Source organism: Podarcis melisellensis, assembly GCF_964234715.1.
Source record: "Podarcis melisellensis genome assembly, chromosome: Z".
In the NCBI taxonomy this organism is placed as follows: domain Eukaryota; kingdom Metazoa; phylum Chordata; class Lepidosauria; order Squamata; family Lacertidae; genus Podarcis; species Podarcis melisellensis.
Window position 1 is genome coordinate 464,072 of NC_138547.1, and position 13,527 is coordinate 477,598.

At 45.6% G+C, this 13,527-nt stretch overlaps 1 protein-coding gene across 1 annotated transcript in view; it reads left to right on the top strand.

Moving 5' to 3' along the window:
- Positions 1-12,841, top strand: part of LOC309362369 (TNF receptor-associated factor 2-like) — a gene marked incomplete at its 3' end in the record, with an annotated part of 16,584 nt that extends 3,743 nt beyond the window's left edge. Inside the window, exons 3-8 of the mRNA XM_081898015.1 lie at positions 435-533; positions 2,950-3,024; positions 3,106-3,180; positions 5,955-7,061; positions 11,661-11,838; positions 12,759-12,841. Of these exons, the coding sequence (XP_081754141.1) occupies positions 435-533; positions 2,950-3,024; positions 3,106-3,180; positions 5,955-7,061; positions 11,661-11,838; positions 12,759-12,841 (1,617 nt within the window). The remainder of the gene's footprint in view (positions 1-434; positions 534-2,949; positions 3,025-3,105; positions 3,181-5,954; positions 7,062-11,660; positions 11,839-12,758) is intronic.
- Positions 12,842-13,527: the final 686 nt, after the last annotated feature.

Here is a 13,527-nt window from a genome sequence, read left to right on the forward strand (position 1 = left end):
ACTATTATTCTCTCTTGCCGCTTCTCTTCCAGGCTTTATTATTATTATTATTATTATTATTATTATTATTATTATTATTATTATTATTATTATTGCTGCTGCTGCTGCTACTACTATTACAATTATTCTCTTGCCGCTTCTCTTCCAGGCATCATTATTATTATTATTATTATTATTATTATTATTATTATTACTACTACTACTACTATTGCTATTATTATTATTATTATTATTATTATTATTATTATTATTACTCTTACTATTATTCTCTCTTGCCGCTTCTCTTCCAGGCATCATCATCATCATCATTATTACTACTACTACTACTACTACTACTACTGTTACTATTCCTATTGCTACTATTGCTATTGCTATTATTATTACTACTACTACTATTATTACTATTACTACTTCTGATTGATTTCTTCCGCCAGGCTTTCCCCGATAACGCCGCCCGCCGCGAGGTGGAAAGTCTCCCGGCCGCCTGCCTCCGCGCGGACTGTCCCTGGAAAGGTACCGTCAAGGAGTATGAGGTGAGTACTTGGCTTCCGGGTAGCGGGTTCAAATCCCGGCTCATTAGTCTCTAATTATTGGTCAAAATCCCCGCATTTTGGGGGGTCAGGCTGGATGACCCCGGCGTCCCAATACTTTGGCTGAGCAGGGTGGTAGTAGTAGTAGTAGTATAGTATTATCATTATTATTATTATTATTAGTGGTAGTAGTACTATTAGTACTATTATGTATGATGTTAGCTGCTCTGAGCTCAGCTTTGGCTGCGGAGGTTAGCATATTATTATTATTATTATTACTACTACTACTACTGCTATTATTATTGTTGTTGTTGTTGATAGTAGTACTATTAGTATTATTATTATTATTATCATCATCATTATTAGTGATAGTAGTACTATTAGTACTATTAGCACTATTATGTTAGCTGCTCTGAGCCTGGCTTTGGTCAGGGAGAGTATTATTATTATTATTATTATTATTATTATTATTATTGGTGGTAGTACTATTAGTACTATTATGTACGATGTTAGCTGCTCTGAGCTCAGCTTTGGCTGCGGAGGGTGGTGGTATTACTACTACTACTACTACTATTACTACTACTACTACTACTACTACTACCACCACTATTATTATTATTATTATTATTATTATTATTAGTAGTAGTAGTAGTAGTACTATTAGTACTATTAGTACTATTATGTATGATGTTAGCTGCTCTGAGCTCAGCTTTGGTTGTGGAGGGTGGTGGTATTATTATTATTATTATTATTATGAGTGGTAGTAGTACTATTAGTACTATTATGTATGATGTTAGCCGCTCTGAGCCCGGCTTTGGCCAGGGAGAGTGGTATTATTATTATTATTATTATTATTATTATTACTACTACTACTACTACTATTATTAGTGGTAGTAGTACTATTAGTACTATTATGTATGATGTTAGCTGCTCTGAGCCCAGCTTTGGCTGCGGAGGTTGGGATATTATTATTATTATTATTATTATTATTATTATTATTATTATTATTATTATTATTATTATTATTTTATTGTTATTATTGTTATTCTTTGTAGCAGTACTATTAATACTATTATATATGACGTTAGCCGCTCTGAGCCCAGCTTTGGCCAGGGAGGTTGGGATATTACTACTACTACTACTACTGTTGTTATCATTAGTAGTACTAGTAGTAGTACTATTAGTACTATTAGCACTGTTATGTATTATGTTAGCTGCTCTGAGCCCGGCTTTGGTCAGGGAGAGTATTATTATTATTATTATTATTATTATTATTATTATTATTATTATTATTACTATTATTAGTGGTGGTAGTAAAAGTAGTACTATTAATACTATTCTGTATGATGTTAGCCGCTCTGAGCCCAGCTTTGGCCAGGGAGGTTGGGATATTACTACTACTACTACTATTGTTATTATCAATAGTAGTACTAGTAGTAGTACTATTAGTACTATTAGCACTGTTATGTATTATGTTAGCTGCTCTGAGCCCGGCTTTGGTCAGGGAGAGTATTATTATTATTATTATTATTATTATTATTATTATTATTATTATTAGTGGTGGTAGTAAAAGTAGTACTATTAATACTATTCTGTATGACGTTAGCCGCTCTGAGCCTGGCTTTGGGATATAAATAAAAATTATTATTACTATTACTACTATTATTACTGTAGTAGTAGTAGTAGTAGTAGTAGTAGTAGTATGTACGAATTTAACTGCTCTGAGCCCAGCTTTGGCCAGGGGGTTGGGATATTAGTATTACTATTACTATTACTACTGTAGTAGTAGTAGTACTATTATGTATTCTGTTAGCCACTCTGAGTCCTGCTTTGGCCGGTGAGGGTAGGATAGAAATAAAATGTACTATTACTATTACTGTAGTAGTGGTACTGTTAGTAGTACTAATAGTAGTAATATTATGCATGATGTTAGCCGCTCTGAGCCTGCCTTTGGCCGGGGAGAGTGGTGGTGGTAGTAGTAGTAGTAGTACTATTAGTACTATTATGTATGATGCTAGCTGCTCTGAGCTCAGCTTTGGCTGCGGAGGGTGTGGTATTATTATTATTATTATTATTATTATTATTATTATTATTATTATTACTACTACTACTACTACCACCATTATTATTATTATTATTATTATTATTATTAGTAGTAGTAGTAGTAGTACTAGTACTACTACTACTATTACTACAACAACAACATCTATTATTATTAGTAGTAGTAGTATTACTACTACAACTATTATTATTATTAGTATTAGTATTAGTACTATTACTACTATTATTATTATTATTATTATTATTATTATTATTATTATTATTATTATTATTGGAGTACTATTATGTATGATGTCCAACGTGTCACTAATTTCTCATTGCGGAGTAAACCCGGAGTAACCACCCTTACTCCCCCCAGGCTCACGAGGAGACCTGTCCCAAGTCCCCCCTCACCTGCGACGCCTGCGGCAAGACGGACGTCCCCCGGGAATCGGTGAGCCGCCTTCGCCCCGGGGTGGAGTAACCTTACTCCCGGTATCCTCCCCCCCCTGACCTTCCTCCTCCTCTTCCTTAGTTCGCCGATCACCTCCGGAGCTGCGGAAGCTTCCGGGTGCCATGCCGCTTCCGGCCCGTCGGCTGCGGGGAGGTGGTGAGTGCGAGTTGTTACTCCGGGGCCGGGTTGGGGGACGTTACTGCGAGGACAAGGAGTAGGGGTGGTATTAGTGCCGTTGGGAGGGTTGGTGGGATCGGTATTGTTGGGAAGATGGGGGTGTAGTAATATTGTAGTAGTAATATTGCTCTGATTAGTAGTAATATTGCTCTGATTCTTAGTAGTAGTTTGTAGTAATATACTACTAATTGTAGTAGTAATGTTGCTCTGATTCTGAATCAGAGCAATACTACTACTAACCAGACCAATATTACTACTACAATTAGTAGTATATTGCTACAAACTACTACTAATATTGTAACTACAATCTATTACTAATAACCAGATCAATATTACTACTAATCAGACCAATATTACTACTACAATTAGTAGTAATCTTGGTCTGATTCTTAGTAGTAGATTGTAGTAATATACTACTAATTGTAGTAGTGATATTGGTCTGATTATTAGTAATATTGATCTGGTTATTAGTAGTAGATTGTAGTAATATACTACTAATTGTAGTAGTGATATTGGTCTGATTATTAGTAATATTGATCTGGTTATTAGTAGTAGATTGTAGTAATATACTACTAATTGTAGTAGTAATATTGGTCTGATTAGTAGTAATATTGCTCTGATTCAGAACTACAATCTACTACTAAGAATCAGACCAATATTACTACTACAATTAGTAGTATATTACTACAATCTACTACTAATAACCAGATCAATATTACTAATAATCGGACCAATATTACTACTACAATATTGGTCTGATTAGTAGTAATATTGATCTGATTAGTAGTAATATTGCTCTGATTCAGAACTACAATCTACTACTAAGAATCAGAGCAATATTACTACTAGTCATACCAAAATTACTACTAATCAGACCAATATTACTACTGCAATTAGTAGTCTATAACTGCAATCTACTACTAAGAATCAGACCAGTATTACTACGACAATTAGTAGTATATTACTACAATCTACTACTAAGAATCAGAGCACTATTACTACTAATCAGAGCAATATTACTACTACATTTAGTAGTATATAACTACAGTCTACTACTAATAACCAGATCAATATTACTACTAATCAGAGCAATATTACTACTACAATTAGTAGTACATTACTACAATCTACTACTAATAACCAGATCAATATTACTACTAATCAGAGCAATATACTACTACAATTAATAGTATATTACTACAATCTACTATTCATAACCAGATCAACATTACTACTACAATTAGTAGCATATTACTACAATCTACTACTCATAACCAGATCAATATTACTACTAATATTTTGCTTTGTACTCCTCCTCCTACTGCTTGGAGTATTAATACTACTCACGAGTAACTTTACTCCCCCCTTTCGCAGCTGGAGAAGCAGGCCCTGCTCCTCCACGAGGAATCAGAGCAATATTACTACTACAATGAGTAGTATATAACTACAATCTACTACTAGGAATTAGAGCAATATTACTACTAATCAGACCAGTATTACTACTACAACTACTAGTATAGTGCTACAATCTACTACTAAGAATCAGAGCAATATTACTACTAATCAGAGCAATATACTACTACAATTACTAGTATATTACTACAATCTACTACTAAGAATCAGATCAATGTTACTACTACAATTAGTAGTATATTACTACAATCTACTACTCATAACCAGATCAATATCACTACTAATCAGAGCAATATACTACTACAACTACTAGTATATTACTACAATCTACTACTAAGAAGCAGACCAATATTACTACTATAATTAGTAGTAATATTGCTCTGATTCTTAGTAGTAGATTGTAGCAATATACTACTAATTGTAGTAGTATATTGGTCTGATTAGCAGTAATATTGATCTGATTCAGAGCAATATTACTACTACAATTAGTAGTATGTAACTACAATATACTACTAATAACCAGATCAATATTACTGCTAATCAGACCAATATCACTACTACAATTAGTAGTATATAACTACAATCTACTACGAAGAATCAGAGCAATATTACTAAGAATCAGACCAATATTACTACTACAATTAGTAGTATATAACGACAATCTACTACTAATAACCAGATCAATATTACTAAGAATCAGAGCAATATTACTACTACAATTAGTAGTATATTGCTACCATCTACTACTAATAACCAGATCAATATTACTACTAATCAGAGCAATATACTATTACAATTAGTAGTATATTACTACAATCTACTAATAGTCACCAGATCAATATTACTACTAATTAGATCAATATTACTTCTACAATTAGTAGTATATAACGACAATCTACTACTAAGAATCAGAGCAATATTACTTCTAAAATTAGTAGTATTTAACGACAATCTACTACTAAGAATCAGAGCAATAATAGTACTACTACAATTAGAGCAATATTAATACTAATCAGACCAATATTACTACTACAATTAGTAGTATTTAACGACAATCTACTACTAACAATCAGAGCAATAATAATACTACTACAATTAGAACCAGCGCAATATTAATACTAATCAGACCAATATTACTACTGCAATTAATACTACTAATAACCAGATCAATACTACTACTAATCAGACCAATTAGTAGTATACAATGAGTAGTATATTACTACAATCTACTACTCATCACCAGATCAATATTGCTACTAATACTTTGCTTTCTAGTACTCCTCCTCCTGCTTGGAGTATTAATACTACTCACGAGTAACTTTACTCCCCCCCTTTCGCAGCTGGAGAAGCAGGCCCTGCCCCTCCACGAGGCCCAGAACTTTCCGGAACATCTCGGCCTCCTCCTGACCTTCGCCCTCCGGCTGGGGGCCCAAGACCCCCATTTATTGGGGGCCCCCGATCTGGTCCAAGAGCCCCATTTATTGGGGGCCCCCCATTCGGCCAAAGACCCCCGTTTGGCCCCAGACCCCCATTTATTGGGGGCCCCCGATCTGGTCCAAGACCCCCATCTGAGCGGGGCCCCGAATTTGGATAAAGACCCCCATTTGGTCCCAGAACCCCATTTATTCGGGGCCCCCCATTTGGTTGGGGCCCCCAATTCAGCCCAAGACCCCCATCTGGTTGGGGCCCCCCATTCGGCTAAAGACCCCCCTTTCCTCAGGGGCCCTGATTTGGCACAAGACCCCCATCCAAGTGGGGGGCCCCATTTATTTGGGGCCCCTGATTCAGCGAAAGACCCCCATTTACTAGGGGCCCGAAATTCAGCCCCAGACCCCCATTTGGTCAAAGACCCCCATTTCCTGGGGGCCCCAAATTCAACCCCAGACCCCCATCCAATCAGGGGCCCCAATTCAGCCAGGGAACCCCACTCACCCCCAGACCCCCATTTACTAGGGGCCCGAAATTCGGCCCCAGACCCCCATTTGCTCAAAGACCCCCATTTCCTGGGGGCCCTAAAATCAACCCATGACCCCCATTTACTAGGGGCCCCCAATTCAGCCCAAGACCCCCATTTACTAGGGGCCCCCAATTCAGCCCAAGACCCCCATTTACTAGGGGCCCCCAATTCAGCCCAAGACCCCCAACCAATAGGGGCCCCACATTCGTCCCAAGACCCCCTTCCAATCAGGGGCCCCAATTCAGCCCCCCATTTCCTCGGGGCCCCAAATTTGTCCCAAGACCCCCAACCAATAGGGGCCCCCGATCCGCCCCCAGACCCCCATTTCCTGGGGGCCCCGGCCCCCCAAGCCTGGGCGGCCCTCGAACTCAAGGCCGCCACCCTAGAGAAGATCGTCTGCGTCCTGAACCGGGAAGTGGAGCGGCTGGGGGCCGAATCGGCGCAAGAGCGGCGCCGGGAAGAGGAGCGCGCCGAATCGCTGACCCACAAGGTTCGGGGCGCGGATCCGGGGGGCGGAATCGGGGGGCCGGGGTCCCTGACCCACACGGTTCGGGGTGCAAATTGGGCTGCGGATTTGCGGGGCTGGGGCTAGAAAGCTGAAAGCCCAAACCGGAGTCACTCTGGTTTCACCCCATTTTTCCCGGATTTAAAACAAAATAAGAAACCCAAACTGGAGTCAGTCCGCTTTGCTGCCTTTCTCCTTTCCGGAAAAGGAAGCCCCAAAGCGGAGTCAGTCTGGAGCCCCAAAGTGGAGTCAGTCTGGAGCCCCAAAGCGGAGTCAGTCTGGAGCCCCAAAGCGGAGTCAGTCTGGAGTCACTCCGGTTTCACCCCATTCCCCCCGTTTTTCCCAGATTTAAACCAAAACAAAACCTATACTGGATTGAAGCCCCAAAGCGGAGTCAGTCTGGAGCCCCAAAGCGGAGTCAAAGTGGAGTCAGTCTGAAGACCCAAAGCGGAGTCAAAGTGGAGTCAGTCTGAAGCCCCAAAGCAGAGTCAAAGTGGAGTCAGTCTGACGCCCCAAAACAGAGTCAAAGTGGAGTCAGTCTGACGCCCCAAAGCGGAGTCAAAGTGGAGTCAGGCTGATGCCCCAAAGTGGAGTCAAAGTGGAGTCAGTCTGATGCCCCAAAGCGGAGTCAAAGTGGAGTCAGTCTGATTTCTGGTGTCTAGAAATAGGAAAGTTAGCTAGGCCCTTTGGCACACCAAAACGGAGTCACTCCGCTTTCTGGTGGCCCAAAGCTGAGTCAGTCTGGAGCCCCAAAGCGGAGTCACAGTGGAGCCTGTCTGATGCCGCAAAGCGGAGTCAAAGTGGAGTCAGTCTGACGCCCCAAAGCGGAGTCAAAGTGGAGTCAGGCTGATGCCCCAAAACGGAGTCAGTCTGAGCCCCAAACCGGAGTCACTCCACTTCTGGAGCCCCAAAATGGAGTCAGTCTGGAGCCCCAAAGCGGAGTCAAACCAGAGTTAGTCTGAAGCCCCAAAGCGGAGTCAGACTGATGCCCCAAAGTGGAGTCAAAGTGGAGTCAGTCTGATGCCCCAAAGCGGAGTCAAAGTGGAGTCAGTCTGACGCCCCAAAGCGGAGTCAAAGTGGAGTCAGTCTGATGCCCCAAAGCGGAGTCAAACCAGAGTCAGTCTGACGCCCCAAAACGGAGTCAAAGTGGAGTCAGGCTGATGCCCCAAAGCGGAGTCAAAGTGGAGCCAGTCTGACACCCCAAAGAGGAGTCAAAGCAGAGTCAGTCTGACGCCCCAAAGTGGAATCAATCCAGAGCCCCAAAGCGGAGTCATGTCTGATTTCCGGTGTCTAGAAATAGGAAAGTTAGCTAGGCCCTTTGGTGCGCCAAACCAGAGTCACTCCACTTTCTGGTGCCCCAAAATGGAGTCAGTCTGGAGCCCCAAAGCGGAGTCAAACCAGAGTCAGTCTGAAGCCCCAAGCGGAGTCAAAGTGGAGTCAGTCTGAAGCCCCAAAGCGGAGTCAAAGTGGAGTCAGTCTGGAGCCCCAAAACGGAGTCAAAGTGGAGTCAGTCTGACGCCCCAAAGCGGAGTCAAAGTGGAGTCAGTCTGGAGCCCCAAAGCGGAGTCAAAGTGGAGTCAGTCTGAGCCCCAAAGCGGAGTCAAGTCTGATTTCCGGTGTCTATAAAGTTAGCTAGGCCCTTTGGTGCACCAAACCGGAGTCACTTCGCTTTCTGGTGCCCCAAAGCGGAGTCAGTCTGGAGCCCCAAAGCGGAGTCAAACCAGAGTCAGTCTGAAGCCCTGAAACAGAGTCACACCAGAGTCAGTCTGAAGCCCCAAAGCGGAGTCAAAATGGAGTCAGTCTGACGCCCCAAAGAGGAGTCAAAGTGGAGTCAGTCCGATGCCCCAAAGTGGAGTCAGTCTGAAGCCCCAATGCGGAGTCAGTCTGAAGCCCCAAAGCGGAGTCAGTCTGAGACCCCAAAGCGGAGTCAGTCTGAAGCCCCAAAGCGGAGTCAGTCTGAAGCCCCAAAGTGGAGTCAGTCTGATTTCTGTTGTCTAGACAGCTGAAGCCCCAAAGCGGAGTCAGTCTGATTTCTGTTGTTTAGACAGCTGAAGCCCCAAAGCGGAGTCAGTCTGAGACCCCAATGCGGAGTCTGTCTGAAGCCCCAAAGCGGAGTCAGTCTGAGACCCCAAAGCGGAGTCAGTCTGAAGCCCCAAAGTGGAGTCAGTCTGAAGCCCCAAAGCGGAGTCAGTCTGAAGCCCCAAAGCGGAGTCAGTCTGAAGCCCCAAAGTGGAGTCAGTCTGATTTCTGTTGTCTAGACAGCTGAAGCCCCAAAGTGGAGTCAGTCTGATTTCTGTTGTCTAGACAGCAGAAGCCTCAAAGCGGAGTCAGTCTGGAGCCAAGTCTGATTTCCGGTGTCTAGAAATAGGAAAGTTAGATAGGCCCTTCGGCGCGCCAAGCCGGAGTCACTCCGTTTTCAGCCCATTTCCCCGTTTTCCCTGGATGCCCCAAAAAGGAGTCAAAGTGGAGTCAGTCTGAGCCCCAAAGCGGAGTCAGTCTGACGCCCCAAAGTGGAGTCAGTCTGAGCCCCAAAGCAGAGTCAAAGTGGAGTCAGTCTGACGCCCCAAAGAAGAGTCAAAGGGGAGTCAGTCTGACGCCCCAAAGCGGAGTCAAAGTGGAGTCAGTCAGATGCCCCAAAGCGGAGTCAAAGCAGAGTCAGTCTGACGCCCCAAAGAGGAGTCAAAGCAGAGTCAGTCTGACGCCCCAAAGCGGAGTCAAAGTGGAGCCAGTCTGACACCCCAAAGAGGAGTCAAAGCAGAGTCAGTCTGACGCCCCAAAGTGGAGTCAATCCAGAGCCCCAAAGCGGAGTCATGTCTGATTTCCGGTGTCTAGAAATAGGAAAGTTAGCTAGGCCCTTTGGCGCGCCAAACCAGAGTCACTCCGCTTTCTGGTGCCCCAAAACGGAGTCAGTCTGGAGCCCCAAAGCGGAGTCAAACCAGAGTCAGTCTGAAGCCCCAAAGCGGAGTCAAAGTGGAGTCAGTCTGATGCCCCAAAGCGGAGTCAAGTCTGACGCGCCAAAGCGGAGTCAAAGTGGAGTCAGTCTGGAGCCCCAAAACGGAGTCAAAGTGGAGCCAGTCTGACGCCCCAAAGCGGAGTCAAAGTGGAGTCAGTCTGAGCCCCAAAGCGGAGTCAGTCTGACGCCCCAAAGCGGAGTCAAAGTGGAGTCAGTCTGAGCCCCAAAGCGGAGTCAGTCTGAGCCCCAAAGCGGAGTCAAGTCTGATTTCCGGTGTCTATAAAGTTAGCTAGGCCCTTTGGTGCACCAAACCGGAGTCACTCCGCTTTCTGGTGCCCCAAAGCGGAGTCAATGTGGAGCCCCAAAGCGGAGACAAACCAGAGTCAGTCTGAAGCCCCAAAGCGGAGTCAAACCAGAGTCAGTCTGAAGCCCCAAAGCGGAGTCAAAATGGAGTCAGTCTGACGCCCCAAAGAGGAGTCAAAGTGGAGTCAGTCTGATGCCCCAAAGCGGAGTCAAAGTGGAGCCTGTCTGACGCCCCAAAGCGGAGTCAGTCTGATTTCTGGTGTCTAGAAATAGGAGAGTTAGCTAGGCCCTTTGGCACACCAAAACGGAGTCACTCCGCTTTCTGGTGGCCCAAAGCGGAGTCAGTCTGGAGCCCCAAAGCGGAGTCACAGTGGAGCCTGTCTGATGCCGCAAAGCGGAGTCAAAGTGGAGTCAGTCTGACGCCCCAAAGAGGAGTCAAAGTGGAGTCAGTCTGACGCCCCAAAGCGGAGTCAAAGTGGAGTCAGTCTGACGCCCCAAAGCGGAGTCAAAGTGGAGTCAGGCTGACGCCCCAAAGCGGAGTCAAAGTGGAGTCAGGCTGATGCCCCAAAACGGAGTCAGTCTGAGCCCCAAACCGGAGTCACTCCACTTCTGGAGCCCCAAAATAGAGTCAGTCTGGAGCCCCAAAGCAGAGTCAAACCAGAGTTAGTCTGAAGCCCCAAAGCGGAGTCAGTCTGATGCCCCAAAGTGGAGTCAAAGTGGAGTCAGTCTGATGCCCCAAAGCGGAGTCAAAGTGGAGTCAGTCTGATGCCCCAAAGCGGAGTCAAACCAGAGTCAGTCTGACGCCCCAAAACGGAGTCAAAGTGGAGTCAGGCTGATGCCCCAAAACGGAGTCAGTCTGAGCCCCAAAGAGGATTCAGTCTGGAGCCCCAAAACGGAGTCAAGTCTGATTTCCGGTGTCTAGAAATAGGAAAGTTAGCTAGGCCCTTTTGGCGCGCCAAACCAGAGTCACTCCACTTTCCCCCGGATCTCAAACAAAAAAAACGCCCAAACTGGAGTCAATCCGGTTTGCCACGTTTCCCCTTTCCGGGAAAGGAAGGCCCAAAGCGGAGTCAGTCTGGAGTCACTCTGGTTTCACCCCACTTCCCCCATTTCCCCCAGATTCTAGTCTGATTTCCGTTGTCTAGAAATCTTAGGTAGAAAGTTAGGTAGGCCTTCGGCGCGCCAAACCGGAGTCACTCCGCTTTCAGCCCATTTCCCCCATTTCTCAAAAAAAAAACCCCAAACTGGAGTCAATCCGGATTGCCGCGTTTCCCCTTTCCGGGATCCCGATCCGTTTCCCTCCCCCTGACCCACACATTGCCCCACAGATCCGGAGCCTGGAGAGGAACCTGGCGCTGAAGGAGGCGGCGCTGGCGGAAGTGGAGTCGGCGCTTCGGCGCGCGGAAGAGGCGACCTACGACGGGGTCTTGATCTGGAAGGTGGAGGAAGTGGGGCGGAAGAGGCAGGAAGCGGTGGCCGGCCGGGCGCCGGCCGTCTTCTCGCCGGGTGGGTGGACTTCCTTCCTTCCTTCCTTCCTTCCTTCCTTCCTTCCTCCTTTCCTCCTTTTTTCCCTCCTTCCTTCCTTCCTCCCTTCCTTCCTTCCTTCTTTCCTTCCTTCCTCCTTTCCTCCTTTTTTACCTCCTTCCTTCCTTCCTCCTTTCCTCCTTCCTTCCTTCCCCGCTTCTTTCCTTCCGTCTTTTCTTCCTTTCTTTCCTTCCTTCCTTCTTTCCTTCTTTCTTTCCTTCCTCCTTCCTTCTTTCCTCCCTTCCTCCTTTTTTACCTCCTTCCTTCCTCCTTCCTTCCTTCCTTCTTTCCCTCCTTCCTTCCTTCCTTCCTTCCTTCCTTCTTTCCTCCTTTTTTACCTCCTTCCTTCCTTCCTTCCTTCCTTCCTTCCTCCTTTCCCACTTTTTTACCTTCTTCCTTCCTTCTTTCCTCCTTTTTTACCTCCTTCCTTCCTTCCTTCTTTCCTTCCTTCCTCCTTTTTTACCTCCCTTCCTTCCTTCCTTCCTTCCTTCCTTCCTTCCTTCCTTCCTTCCTTCTTTCCTTCCTCCTTTCCTCCTTCTTAACCTCCTTCCCTTCTTCCCTGCTTCTTTCCTTCCGTGTTTCCTTCCTTCCTTCCTACTGTTTCCTTCCTTTTTCCTCCCTCCCTTCTTTCTTCCTTTCTCCTTACTTCCGTTCTTCCTTCTTTCCTTCTCTACTTCCTTTCTTCCTTCCCTCCCTCCCTCCTTCCTTTTCTATCTTCCTTTTTTCTATTCTTCCCCCCGCCTTCCTTCCTTCCTTCCTTCCTTCCTTCCTTCTCTGCTTCCCTCCTTCCTTCCTTCCTCCCTCCTTCCTCCCTCTTTTATTTTCTTCCTTCCTTCCCTCCCTCCCTCCCTCCCTCCCTCCTTCCTCTCCTCTTTCCTGACTTTTTCCTTCCCTCCTTCCAGCCTTCTACACCAGTCGCTACGGCTACAAGATGTGTCTCCATCTCTACCTCAATGGCGACCCTTCCTTCCTTCCTTCCTTCCTTCCTTCCTTCCTTCCTTCCTTAATTCCTTCCTTCCTCCTTCCCTCCCTCCCTCCCTCCTTCCTTCCTTCCCTCCCTCCTTCCTCTCCTCCTTCCTTCCTTCCCTCCTTCCTCCTTCCTTCCCTCCTTCCCTCCCTCCTTCCTTCCTTCCTCCTTCCCTCCCTCCCTCCTTCCTTCCCTCCCTCCTTCCTCTCCTCCTTCCTTCCTTCCCTCCTTCCCTCCTTCCTTCCCTTCCTCCTTCCTTCCTTCCTTCCTTCCCTCCCTCCATCCCTCCTCCCCTCCCTCCCTCCTTTCCTCCCTCTCTCCTCCCTCCCTCCTTGCTTCCTTCCCTTCCTTCCTTTTTCCTTCCTTCCTTCCTTCCTTCCTTCCTTCCTTCCCTCCTTCCCTCCTTCCTCCCTCCTTCCTTCATTCCTTCCCTCCTTCCTTTTTCCTTCCCTCCTTCCTTCCCTCTCTCCTCCCTCCCTCCTTCCTTCCTTCCCTCCTTCCTTTTTCCTTCCCTCCCTCCCTCCTTCCTTCCCTCGCTCCTTCCTTCCCTCCTTCCTCTCCTCCTTCCTTCTCTGCTTCTCTGCTTCCTTCCTTTTTCCTTCCCTCCTTCCCTCCCTCCTTCCTCTCCTCCTTCCTGTCTTTTTCCTTCCCTCCTTCCAGCCTTCTACACCAGCCGCTACAGCTACAAGATGTGCTTCCGCCTC